Source organism: Dipodomys merriami, unplaced genomic scaffold, assembly GCF_024711535.1.
Source record: "Dipodomys merriami isolate MVZ:Mamm:240054 unplaced genomic scaffold, mDipMer1.0.p SCAF_212, whole genome shotgun sequence".
Taxonomy (NCBI): Eukaryota; Metazoa; Chordata; class Mammalia; order Rodentia; family Heteromyidae; genus Dipodomys; species Dipodomys merriami.
Window position 1 is genome coordinate 2,082,499 of NW_027203516.1, and position 13,309 is coordinate 2,095,807.

At 42.8% G+C, this 13,309-nt stretch overlaps 1 protein-coding gene across 2 annotated transcripts; it reads left to right on the forward strand.

Annotated features, from left to right (window-relative positions):
- Positions 1 to 3,503: 3,503 nt before the first annotated feature.
- Positions 3,504 to 6,965, forward strand: LOC138834341 (adapter molecule crk-like). Of its 2 annotated transcripts, XM_070032993.1 has the most exons (2): positions 3,528 to 4,135; positions 4,306 to 6,965. In XM_070032993.1, exons 1-2 carry the CDS (start codon positions 3,529 to 3,531, stop codon positions 4,311 to 4,313), a joined length of 615 nt encoding a protein of 204 aa, XP_069889094.1. In that variant the 5' UTR covers position 3,528; the 3' UTR covers positions 4,314 to 6,965. The 2 variants fall into 2 exon arrangements, with proteins under 2 accessions (XP_069889093.1, XP_069889094.1); XM_070032992.1 differs by having other exon boundaries at positions 3,504 to 6,965.
- The last annotated feature ends 6,344 nt before the right edge of the window (positions 6,966 to 13,309 follow it).

The following is a 13,309-nucleotide window of genomic DNA, read 5'->3' on the forward strand; positions in this document are numbered from 1 at the left end:
AGTGAAGGGTAAACAAAGGAGGAGGCTGCAATGCTTGGTAAGAAATGTATGCATTATCCTGCCCATGTAATTGTTGCCCCTCTGTACAGTATGTTCTCAAATAAAATAAAATACAATTAAAAAAAAAAAAAAAAAGAAATTTAAATGAAAACCACATTGAGATTCCCGAACTCTATCTGATGGAGGCATAGAATTCCATTGTGTACATATACCAAATTTCTTGATCCATTTATCTACTGAGGGGCATCTGGGTTGGTTCCATATCTTAGCTATGGTAAATAATGCTGCAATAAACATAGTTATGCTGGTAACTTTAGTATCGTCTTGTTTGTGGTCGTTTGGGTAAATGCCCAAAGTGGGATGCTGGGTCATAGGGAAGCTGAATGTGGAGTCTTTTTAGGATCCCCCATGGTACATTCAAAGTGATTGAACAAGTTTACACTCCCTCAATCAACTGCCCCATTTGTTAGGAAACGGAAAGACTTGGAAAAAATTATATTAATTCACATAAGCCAGGCCTAAAAAACATAGGTCGTATGGTTTCCTTTTTTTGCAATAACTAGTATATGTCTGAGACATTGGCAGACAAGTTGATATTAGGCAACATGAACCCTAAGATAAGGACTCAAATATATTTTTTCTTTCTTGCTGTTGTTTCTAACATATTTATAAGATGATTTCTTTGTTGCTTTGTGTGTCCCTCCCCCATGGAATAACCCGATTTCAATGTATTTGATGTTGATATAATGTGTGGAGGGGAAGGAAAAAATTGTTTAAATAGGATATTGGTGGACCCATTGCAACAATGATATAGTCAAATCCTTATGTCGAAAAACGAACTATACAACATGGAGATGGCACGGGGTGGGGGCAGGACGGGGGAGTAAGGTAGATGGGAGGGCTGGGATGGTAAAGGAAAAAAAAGGAGGAGGCAACAATGCTTGATAAGAAATGTACTCATTGTCTTGCCCATGTAATTGTAACCACTCTGTACTGTATTTTCACAATAAAAAATAATAAAATAAAATAATAAAATAAATCTGGGTTTTTAATCCTCAGATAAAAAAGATCTTATTAATAACAAAAAGAACTCTAATAACAACAGATACTGGAGTCGATGTGGCCAGAAGGGTACCCTGCTGTATTTTTTTTTGGGGGGGGGGATCGGTGATGGGGCCTGAACTCTGGGCCTGGGCTCTTCAGCTCTTGAGCTCTTCAGCTCAAGGCTAGCGCTCTACCACTTGAGCCACAGTGCCACTTCTGGCTTTTTTCTTTTTGCTCATGTGGTGCTGGGGAATTGAACCCAGGGAATCAGGCATGCAAGGCAAGTGTTTACCACTGAGCCATCTTCCCAGCCCCCCAACTGTATTCTTGATGGGAGTTTAAAAATGTTCAATCACTTTGGAGGTTCCTAAAAAGACTTCACATAGAGCTCCCCTATGAACCCGAAAGTAATATGGAGGATCCTCAAAAGACTTCACATAGAGCTCCCCAATGAACCAGCAATCACACTTTTGGGTATTTAGCCAAGCAATCAGAAACAAGTCCATACTAACTCTACGAGCATAATGATGTTTATCACGGCACTGTTTTTTTTTTTTTTAACCATAGCTAAGCTATAGAAGCAGTCCATGTGCCCCTCAGTAGTTGAATGGAACATGAAAATGTGATATATATATATATATATATATATATATATATATATATATATATATATACCTATATATATATATGTATATAAATTCGATACCTCCAGAAAAATGATATTGTCCAATTTCTTAGGACATGGAAAGACTTGGAAAAAATATATTAAGTGATGTAAGCCAGGGCCAAAGAAACATAGTTCCCATGGTTTCCCTTACTTGCAATAACTAGTGTATGTCTAGGACAAATAGAAAATGTCAAAAGTTATATACATATGACCAGATAAGATGAAGTTAAGCAAAATGAACCTCAATATAGGGACACAAGTGGTTTTTCCTTTCTTGTTATTGTTTCTAAAATATTTATAATGTACCATGAGATTTTTTTGTTGCTTTGTATGTTCCTCCACCACAGTATAACCCTTGTTTTCACTGTATTTGATGTTGGTATACTTTGGGGAGGAGTAGGGAAAAACATAATATTTAAATAGGGATAAAAGTTGACACATTTTAACAATGAGATGTACAAAACACTATGTTGGAAAACAAACTTTACAATTTATGCATGGGCTAGGGGGAAGTGTTGAGGACATGGGATGGAAGGAATGGTAATGGGAACACAAAGGAGGATCAACAATGCTTGAGAAGTAATGTACTCCTTACCTTTCTCATGTAACCCCTGTCTACAGTATTAAAAACAGAAAAGAAAAACAGTACATCTTGCTATGTAGCAGGTGAAGCACTGATTTGGAAAGACAGAATCATAGCAGGATCCAAGCCCATAACTCAGTATGATGCAGTCTAAAACCTGGAAGGGAGGCCCAAAATACTTTGTGTATGGCCTTCCTTCCCTTGGGTCCACAATGTAACAGGAAGAAGCAAAAGTGTGTAACTCAAACTTGGGTATGCACAGTTACAATCACATACCTGCAAAACCCCACCTGGGGATTATTTCCCAGAAATGAAGAAGAAGGCCCACTTGCTGCAATATTGGAGTATCTGGGATGACAATACATGGGCCTACCAGGAGGAAGCAGCAAGATGGTAGTCTACAAAGTGAAGAACAGGTAACTGGGCTCCACCTCGGGGCAGTCTGCAAACCCTCGTCTTCCTTCTCCTGGGTCTAATGTAGCACCTTCCTGGCCTCTCTGGCACCACCTGCATGCATTCCAGTAAACACATGTACACATGCACAGAATCCATCACCAGCAATTTCTTCACTCAATGGTAGAGTGGAAGGGTACCCACTTATGTCAAGACGGGGGCAGGAGGAATGTTGGTTGGAGATGACAGTAGCATCCACAGTTCCAGTCCTATAACCTTGGACTGCACAGACCATAGTTGGTGGAGAAGGCAAGTGGGGGAGGGGAGAAACTCCAAGATCTGGCCTCCCTTCTTTTGGTCCTGTAGAGCACCTCTAAGTCAATCTGGCATCATGTCTGTGTGTTCATGTGAATGTGTACAAAGGGCCATAACCCTTTACCAACGATCAGTTTCTAAGTAGGGGTGGCTTGGCCCACTTACCTCGAAACGGGGGTATGTGGGATGGCACTGTCACCTGAGAAGACACAGACCAGAAAGGTGGAAGTGTACCAGGTGAGGATGAAGAGGTCCATGGGCAGAACCTCCTTGTTGCATTTGAAGCTGTAGCGGGTTGGTGATTGTGGCAGCATCCCCAGTTCTTGTCCCATAATCCTGCTAAACAGTCCACAGCCAAGAGAGGAGGTGGAGTAGACCTCATTCCCTGCTATGCACCTGCTGTAGCACATGTTCAGCTCAACCTGGGGGAAGGGAGGCCTGGCAGATCGTATAGAAGCCTGGCAAGAAGGGGTGGGACCAATTATCTCAAAAAAGGGCTGTCCAGCGTGTAGGCGCGGAGGCGGCCATGGCGGGCAACTTCGACTCGGAGGAGAGGAGTAGCTGGTACTGGGGGCGGTTGAGCCGACAGGAGGCGGTGGCGCTGTTGCAGGGCCAGCGGCACGGGGTGTTCCTGGTGCGGGACTCGAGCACCAGCCCCGGGGACTATGTGCTCAGCGTGTCCGAGAACTCGCGCGTCTCCCACTACATCATCAACAGCAGCGGCCCGCGCACGCCGGTGCCACCGTCGCCCGCTCAGCCTCCGCCCGGGGTGAACCCCTCCAGACTCCGGATAGGAGATCAAGAGTTTGATTCATTGCCTGCTTTACTGGAATTCTACAAAATACACTATTTGGACACTACAACATTGATAGAACCAGTTTCCAGATCTAGGCAGAGTAGTGGAGTGATTCTCAGGCCAGAGGAGGCAGAGTATGTGCGAGCCCTCTTTGACTTTAATGGGAATGATGAAGAAGATCTTCCCTTTAAGAAAGGAGACATCCTGAGAATCCGGGATAAGCCTGAAGAGCAGTGGTGGAATGCAGAGGACAGCGAAGGAAAGAGAGGGATGATCCCAGTCCCTTACGTGGAGAAGTATAGACCTGCCTCCGCCTCAGTATCGGCCCTGATTGGAGGTAACCAGGAGGGTTCCCACCCACAGCCACTGGGTGGGCCGGAGCCTGGGCCCTATGCCCAACCCAGCGTCAACACTCCGCTCCCTAACCTCCAGAATGGGCCCATTTATGCCAGGGTTATCCAGAAGCGAGTCCCTAATGCCTACGACAAGACAGCCTTGGCTTTGGAGGTCGGTGAGCTGGTAAAGGTTACGAAGATTAATGTGAGTGGTCAGTGGGAAGGGGAGTGTAATGGCAAACGAGGTCACTTCCCATTCACACATGTCCGTCTGCTGGATCAACAGAATCCCGATGAGGACTTCAGCTGAGTATAGCTCAACAAACAGTTTTGCTGACAGATGGGAACAATTTTTCTTTCCTCCCCCAGTTGACATCTATACAATTTTCTTACAGGTATCAAAACAGTCTAGTTTATGTAAGCATTCTGTTACCTGTGATCTTTTTTAGACTGAACTACTCCATTCCTACTCTTATTTACCATGTTCAGGGTACGAAACTGGAGGGCTTGTATGGTTAACTTCTGAATTGGCAATTTTTGATGATACTGGTCCTGCCTGTATCAGAAGGGATAGGTATCTTGCCTCCTTTCAGGCAGTGGAGATCAGCTTGTGGAAAACTTGATGAACACTGCTTACCCTGAATTGTTCAGTAGTTCTTTCATTCTGAAATCATGCTATCAAATGTTCCCTTCCACCCCATTAAGTAATGCACCATGTGAATAGTATCCAGTGGGATTGCATTTTCATTTATGGAACATGACCATTGTATGACATTTCAAATCCTGAGAAAGTTCTGAGAACACTACTAGAAGCATTTGTCTTCCTTCCCAGTCATTGCTTCAAGCTTTTTCTTAGGATTCTTTCAACTCTTACATTCTCTTCCTTCAGACCTACAAGCAGGTTAATTCTTAAGGTAATGTGTGTTTTTTTTTCCAGAAAAAAAGCAGGATGTTCAGAGCACTTTATTTAGTGCATAGCTTTAAGCCAGTATTGGATTCACTCAGTGAGCAAACTCCCAGCTCTCTGCCTTCCCCTGAGGAGTCATTGTAGGTCCACACTGCTATGGCACCTAAAGAGACTCCTGGCTGATGGGACCTAAAAGGCCATTTCTCCTAGGTGCCAGTATCCTCATAGGAGATGCAGAGTTCTAATTCTCAGATTCTACTTGGAGTGGAAGGACCAATCACTTATACTATTCCATGGAAGGTTTCAGGGCCAAATTCTGCCCTCTGCATTGTGTGCAACTTTTATATAAGGCAAATTAGAATTATATGAGTTTGGGATAGGGTTAGAGCTTTGAAAAATGTGTGAATCAATCATGAATTAACTATGTATTCATTTTACTTGGCCAGAATAGTATTTGAAGTACATGACATTATAAACTGCCTTTGTTTTTGGTTCTTTTTATATCCAGGTTTAGTTTACAAACCTACATGTAGAATGGCTTATGTGGAGTCTCATGCTCCAAAGAATAGACCTATGAGACCAAAAACGATCTAGGCTCTTTTTAACGACAACATGAAACTTTCTTTTTTTTTTTTTTAATTTTATTTTATTTGTGAACATATTGTACAGAGGGGTTACAATTACATGGGCAGGATAATGCATACATTTCTTACCAAGCATTGCAGCCCAACATGAAACTTTCAAAGTTAGTACCCATTCAATATAGGCACTGGACTCTGGTGTCGTATGACCAATAAAAACATCTTTACTTTGCTTCGGACCTCATTTCAGAACAATAATGTATCTTTCTATTGTCCTGCATAGGTTATATAATAAATTTGCATTCTTGAAACATATACCAAATCATGGTATTTCAGTGACTAGCACATTGCCTGGAGCACAGTGTATGCAGCTGTGTGTGAGTGAATGAGGGGGGTGCAGAAGCTTGTTACATGGCCCAGGGAAGCGAACTGGTGCGGGATTACAAACCTCATCACAGGCAAACTTAATGAGTTGACGCTAATTTATTTTTACCTCACACTAAGGTAATGCTTGATAAAGACAGTAATACTCGACTTATAAAACGTTAGCACAGTGCTATGCACATAGTTGGGTGCTTAATGTTGGATGAACAGATTTGCAATACTCGACATAATTCCACCTGACTACTTGTACATTTCCAGGTAGCATAGATACTATAAAATCCAAATACACCTTCAATTTTGTTTTCCTGAAAGTATGGCATCTAAAATATTTGTATAAGATCCTTGTCACAAATGATCTGAATGTTTGTATTTTCTTTTGGCTTTGATATTGGCTGAAAAATGTGTCTCTTCATCCTATGTATTGTTAATGGAACATGCAACTCTACTAAAAATGACAAGAACTTCTCAATGATCAGTTGTCTGAAGCCATTACATGAACTCTTTGGTTGGATTGGCGTGGTGTAGCGGTTACTGGACCTCAAGAAATCAAAAGACTTCGCATAAGTATCTTCCCATAAAAAAGAAATGCTAGGCTCCAAGTTCATATGTACATTGTTACAGAGCAAAGTAAACTGAAATTGGCTGCTATATTTTATATATAATCACTCTGCAAAAGCCCATTTTTTGAATACTAATATTTGACACGGTTAATTCTTATTAATTTGTTGTAATTGTTTATTGTTAATAATGCAAATAGATAATTTTTAATTATCCACAAGTAACATTTCACTATTAATGGTTTGAAATGGGTGAAAAGCAAACCAATTTGAAATAAAATATGAACATGTGCCATTGTATTATAACACTATACACTTTCTTGACAGTTAAATTTTTAAAAAATGTTTTTTTTGTAGCATGTATTGTATATGTTTATAGTATATGTAGTAAATAAAAATATGGCCAAAAAAAAAAAAAAAAAAAAAAAAGGGCTGTCCTGAATTGCCTCCCACAGCGGTCAGAGGAGATATGAAAAAGCAAGGAATAAAGGACAGGGGCTCACTTACCTCGTGGGGTCCTCTGAGGATAGTTCCCAGAGCTGGGACCACTTTGAGCAGGAAGTTCATGTGGTGAAGCTGAAGATCCATCAGGATCCCCCAGTGGCTTTGATAGGCATAACACTGGTTGAGAGGGAGTCAAGGGCTGCAAGTCCAGCCCCATAAATGCCAGTGGACATGAAGCTCTACAAGCCATAGCTGGGAGCAGATGTGGGGCAAACTCTGAGCCAGGGCCTTCATTCTCTGTGTCCACCACAACTGGATTCAGACCAGTCTGGCACCACTTCTGTGTGTTGTATGTGGACACAAGTACATCCCCTCACCCAAACAAGTATTCCCACAGGAGGGTCTGAGCCTGGAGGTGGATGGGAAGAGGGGAGAGATGAGTGAGGCCCTAGGGAAAGAGATAAGTGGGGATAATGGTGGGCAGAGAGAGGGAGACCAGCTGGGAGGAGTTAGGCCCCACTTACCTCTATTCAGGGCTGTGCAGGGATTGCTCCTGCTGATGGGCACAAACTGACCAGGAAAGTGGAGGTCCCCCATGGTAACGATGAAGAGGCAGCAACATTAGCTCCAGTACCCACAGATGTGGGGGAACTGAGCAACCAAGCGTGCTATAAGGCCATAGGTGGAATGATGGACAGTGAAAACTCTGATTCCCTGCTTCCGTTCTCTAGTGTCTGTGTTGCTTGGTTGAGTCCAATTGCATTACCTACCTATGTGCATTTCCACGGACATCCTCACACAGGTGGGGCTGGGATAGGGGATGGGTAGGAATGGGTGGCAGGGGAAGCAAGGAATGGGGGATTGAGTGGCGGAAGCAAAGGGTAGAGGAAGCACTGGGGTGGTGAAGCATGGTTTGGGGTGGGCAGGGGAAACAATTGGTTGTGGGAAGGGGAAGTATGTGATGGGGGTGCAGAAGGGCAAGGGTGTAGTGAGGAAGGAGACACCGGCAGAGAACCTAGCAACACAAAGGGGAATAAAAAGAGGGGTTCAGCTTAACATTTAAGAGCTCTGTTCCAGGGATGGCTCCTGGTGGGGGGCAGAGGAGAGAATGCACAAGAGGGCAATGGAGGGAGGGCAAGAAGAGGGAGGCTCACATACATTGAATCTGGGTCTTTGGAGATGGCTCCCCCATAATTAACTCCAAGTCACCTTGAAAATGGAGGTCGGCTGGCTGGTGAAGCCTAAGAGGCAGTAGGGGACCATTTCCCTGAAACAGATGCAGCACCAGTAGGGGGAGTTGATAGCTTTCTCAGCTCCAATCTCTCCAGCAATTGCTTCATAGCAACTGTGACTACTGAGGCCATGACCAGGAGGGAATGGGGATGAACTCTAAGCCCCTATGTTCCATCTATGGAAGAGGTTCATCCCCTCACTCACGAATCTTCCTACACTAAGAGGGGTGGGGCAGGGTTGAGGGTGAGGTTCAGACGAATGCGGGTGGAGAGGAGAGATTGAGGGGACTGGGGCCCCATTACCTTGAAACTGTCTCTTTTAGGGTTGTCTTTGGCAGCTGGGTCCACACATCCTTAACCCAATGAAGGATTGTAGGGCACTGGAAGACCAGGTAATGGAATACGGGTGGCCCATGTGGTTAGGGACATGCGGTGAGTGTGGGCAGGGTGGTGCTGGAACGAAGAGCCTGACAGGGGATTTTGGGACCAAGGATGAGGGGATGGGTACATTTCAGTTGAAACCGGGATGAGATGGGAGACTTCCACAGGTGAGCAGAGAAGAAAATGGAAAAGAAAGGTGTTTAGGAAGGGGGGCTATCTCACATCAAATTGGGATCATCATTGAATGAAGCCTTCTGCTGGGCCCACACTGAGCAGAAAGATGGAGGTCCACTCAGTGAAGCCGAAGATCCCTCAGGAAGGTGCAGCACTGGTTGTGGAGATGGAGGCGAGGTCTGCATCTCCAGCCTTGCAACCGCCAGTGAACTCAGGCAAACAAGAGGCCCTGGGGCTGTCCAGGCCTTAGCCAGGCAGGGAGAAGGGGCAGACTCTAACCTGGGTCTTCCTTCTCTGCAGCAGTCATAGCTCATGTTAGGAACATTCTGGCACCTGGCATTATATAAGGAGTGCTGGGCATGCACACATTCCCCCTCCCACACATGTGTTTCCATGTGGAGGGGTGGGGCCAGGCACTGAGGGGAAAACAATGTAGCCTGAAGGGGTGGGTCTGTAAAGGTGGGGATAGAGGTAAAGGTTGTGGTTGTGAGAGGGGGTGGGTCAGGAGAATGGGTGGAGCCCTGATGGATGTCTGGACTCAAGAAGGGGACTGATCCAAAAAGGCAGAGTAGAGCACATAGCAAGGTGGTGGGCTGGGGAAAACATGGGGTGGTGATGGGACAGTGGGTGGGGGCAGGAGGATGTATGATGGGGCAGGGAGGTAATGGACAGGGAACCTAAGAGAGTGGAGGAGTGGATAGGGGAACAAGAAAAGAGATTGGGCCCGCTTAACTGAAAACAATGCTTTCCAGTATGGCTCTCTCCATGTGTTGTGTGCTATGCTCATCTGTGCTCTGTTGGGGGTAAGCCAAGCCATGCCCCACAATCTAGATTAAAGGAAAGAAACTCCATCTAACTATTCATCTGACAGGGGCAAAACTCTCTGGGCACTGGGAAGAGGTTTATAGTGAAGACAGGTTGGTAGATGGGCCACATCTGGGGTATCAGATTCTTATCACTCATACCCATTAAGCATAGTTAATAAAAAGAATGCACTCAAGTGATAGATCTTTCTTTTTTCTTTTCTTTTCTGTTTTTTTCCCTTCCCTTTCTTTACCTCTTTGTTGTTCCAGTACTGGGGCTTGAACACAGCTTCTAGGGCCTACAAAAATTCCCTTCCCAAGGGCCTCCTATACCTTCATCTTCCTGGTCCCTGTCAGCCCAGGTGCGGGTACCATGTCCAGATGCCCCGATTCAATGCAAGTATGTCCCCACCAGCCTTCTCCCTGTAGGAACTAATAGGAGGATTAAGGGTTTTGCGGATTTTTATGTGCATTCACATGAATATATCGTTCCATCAGTGGGACAGTTCTAAGAACTTAATTTCTTAATGAACTTCAGCTATAAATCAGGAGCAGGACCGGGAAAAAATCCACACAACAAAACAAAAGACACATCCCACAAACACTGGATACATACAAAGATGACTGAATGAAGGAAAGTAAAACTCAACCTAACAATATTTTACCAAATCTGTTATTTTGGAATGGTGAGAGCTCCATGGAGAGATATGTCAAAGCAGCCAGGTTTTTATGTTCAAGGATGTTGTCATTAATACTTAATCATTTGCTCATTCATCCAGCAAGGGGAGATCAATTACTATGGTACTTTGATTGTGTTCAATCCAATTACTATGTTATAAAAATAGCAAGCTGCCATAATAAAAATGTAAGGCTCCTCTACTCAGCACAAGTTATCTTCAGTTCACTTCCAAGCTATATACATCATAATCATATCCAAAGAATGCAAGGAAGGGAGGTAAAGAATCTGCGTTCTGATGTATTAGCTGCGACCAACACATTGTTCATGTTGAACTGTTTATGCTCTGTGATCCTAAGTTCTTCCTATTTTTGGATCTGAGTTGTGTGCACATATGGACTATGTGCATATATTCATATATACATTCTGAGTGAATATATATGTCCATCAACTGTGGTGTAAGCTTGAGAAGGCTTATTTTACCTGGTTCAGCAGCTGTGTGTCAATGTAATTGCTCCAGTGTCCCATGTGCATCTCGCCAAGTTATACACAAGATAATGTCACTGACCATGTTACCTATGTGGCCGCTGGCATTACCAGTCTTTCTTTTCCCCATTCTCTCTCCCTGCTCCCTCAATACCCTGAAGTAAACCACAGCCATTATGGTTTTGTTTTTTCAGATTTGATTGCCGAGGTTTGATTGGTCCGGGTCTAACACACTTTGTAGCTATAGAAGGTGTCGGCAGTGGCCTTTCTTATTCTACGTTTCCTGACACTTACCAGGAGAGTTGGTCATTGTTTCAGGAGTTTTACTTAAATTACTTTCCACTTTCTGGGCTTTGCCTCCTATCTGATTTTGTCCCTTCTTTTGTGTTAATGAGAATTGAACCCAGGATGTTTCATTTGCTAGTTAAGTACTCTCACTGAACTATAACCCAGCCCCAGAATATCTTCTTAAATTCTTCCTACATCTGAATGTAGGATGGAAAGAAAATTTTATTCCAGTGTATTGGAATGTTTCAGATTTTAGGGTTTGAATAATCTCGTTAAATATAGTCATAATCTACAAACAGATATGTTGATATAAACTGATAAGACAGGCTTTCCATCACTATATAGCTGTTGAAGGGAAGGTCTTGCCCTATAGCATTACCTTGGAAACTAAGTGGTGATGCCTTCAATATCATCTCATCAGACACAGGAGTTCAACCCAAGTGAGTTGCTGTGGTCTGAAGCTCCCATCAGGTTCCTTCTTTTCCATTTAGCATGCTACATTCCATACTAGCAATATCCACCATGCACAATCTGACTGCTTAGATTTGTTCAAAAGTTTTGAGTGAATATATCTGTCATCCCAGACAACTTTAACTTTGAGTGATGTGAAAACTTCACCAGAAAAGTGATCAGTTCAGTTGCAGTGATAATTTAAGATAAATTTTCATATATTGACCACAAAGCTTCCTTTCTTAGGTCAAACACCTTAACTTGAACCAAAATGATGCTATGGCAAAAATGAGCTTCTAATAGGGTTTCCAAATTCAATCACAAAATTGTTTTGTTTAAGGCAGAATGTAGTATGACAGCCAATATATTCCCAGAATTTTTACCTGTGTTTTGACCATGCAAAAATATAATTTTGGTCATGATGATTGAACTCTGGGCCTAGATGTTGTCCCTCAGTGATTCAGCCCAAGACTGGCACTCTACTGCTTGATCCACATTGCCACTCCCAGTTTTCAGTTGATAAGAGTCTCACGGACTTTCCCTCATGGCCTGGATTTGCATCACAATCTCATATCTCAGCCTCATGAGTAGCTTGGATTACAGGCGTGAGCCACCAACACTTGGCAACCATGTAAAATTTTCAACCATGATTGAAAATGCTAATGTATTTCTTAAAATAGGAACAAATTGTTTAAATAGGGATATAGGTGGAGCCATTGCAACAATGAGAAGTACAAGATGCTATGTCAAAAAAACTAACTTTACAACTTTGGCGGGGGCTGAGGGGTGGGGAGAGGGGGGAGATGGGAGGGCAGGGATGGTAAGGGGAAACAAAGGAGGAGGCAACAATGCTTGATAAGAAATGTACTCATTACTTTGCTCATGTAATTGTAACCCCTCTGTATGTTATTTTCACAATAAAAATGACTTAATAAAAAAAGAAATATTTTTAAATTCTCATGCACACTTCCCATTAGGCAGTTCAGATCATGTTAATCTGAATTGTTGTCAGATTTATTTGTGTATTTGTGTGATGGTCTTTGAGTTTGAAGGTTGGCCCTAGGTGCTGTCCTCTGTGCCCACTTCCCTTTTGTTTTGCTTGCTCAAGGTTAGCACCCTCCCACTTGAGCCACATCTTCCAGCTTTTTGGTTTTCATTTGGAGATAAGAGTCTCTCTTTTTCCTGCCTGAGCTGGTTTTCAACCATGATCCTCAGCTCTCAGCCTCCAGTGTAAGTTAGCCACTTACATTTAAATCAGGTGATGTTCTTAGTGTTTCTCTGTCCTCTTTTGTGAAAATACACCCTGCCCTCCCAGCATCAAAGGTAAAAGAACAAATTAAAAGTAGTTATAATATTCCCAACCCAAACAAGATACCTGATATAGTTAATTGAAGTGCTAAGATACAAAATTTGGAGTTGTTGAAAGACTGAGTCTCTTTAATGTCATTTTGGGAAAAGTGAATCAAATATTCAGAGCATTCCTAGATAAAGAGAATAAAGTAGACCTGATTTAATGAGGAGAATTAATGAGAACAATACTTTTTGTGTCATTACTGTAGCCTACTTGAAACAATTTCAAACTACAGATGTTCAGGTATATTTTCTGTGTAGTAATCACTGAATTCTAAAATTCTTTGTTTTCCTGAGCATTTTCAGTTTGTCCTCAACAGCTATCTCATTTGGTAACCAGGAGTCTTCTGTAGTCAATTTTACATATTAGGAAAGTAATTTTAGATTTTTTAAATCAGATAAACTAATAATGATAATCATTGTCTTATGTCCTTCATATTTCTTCACATTTCATTATATTGGT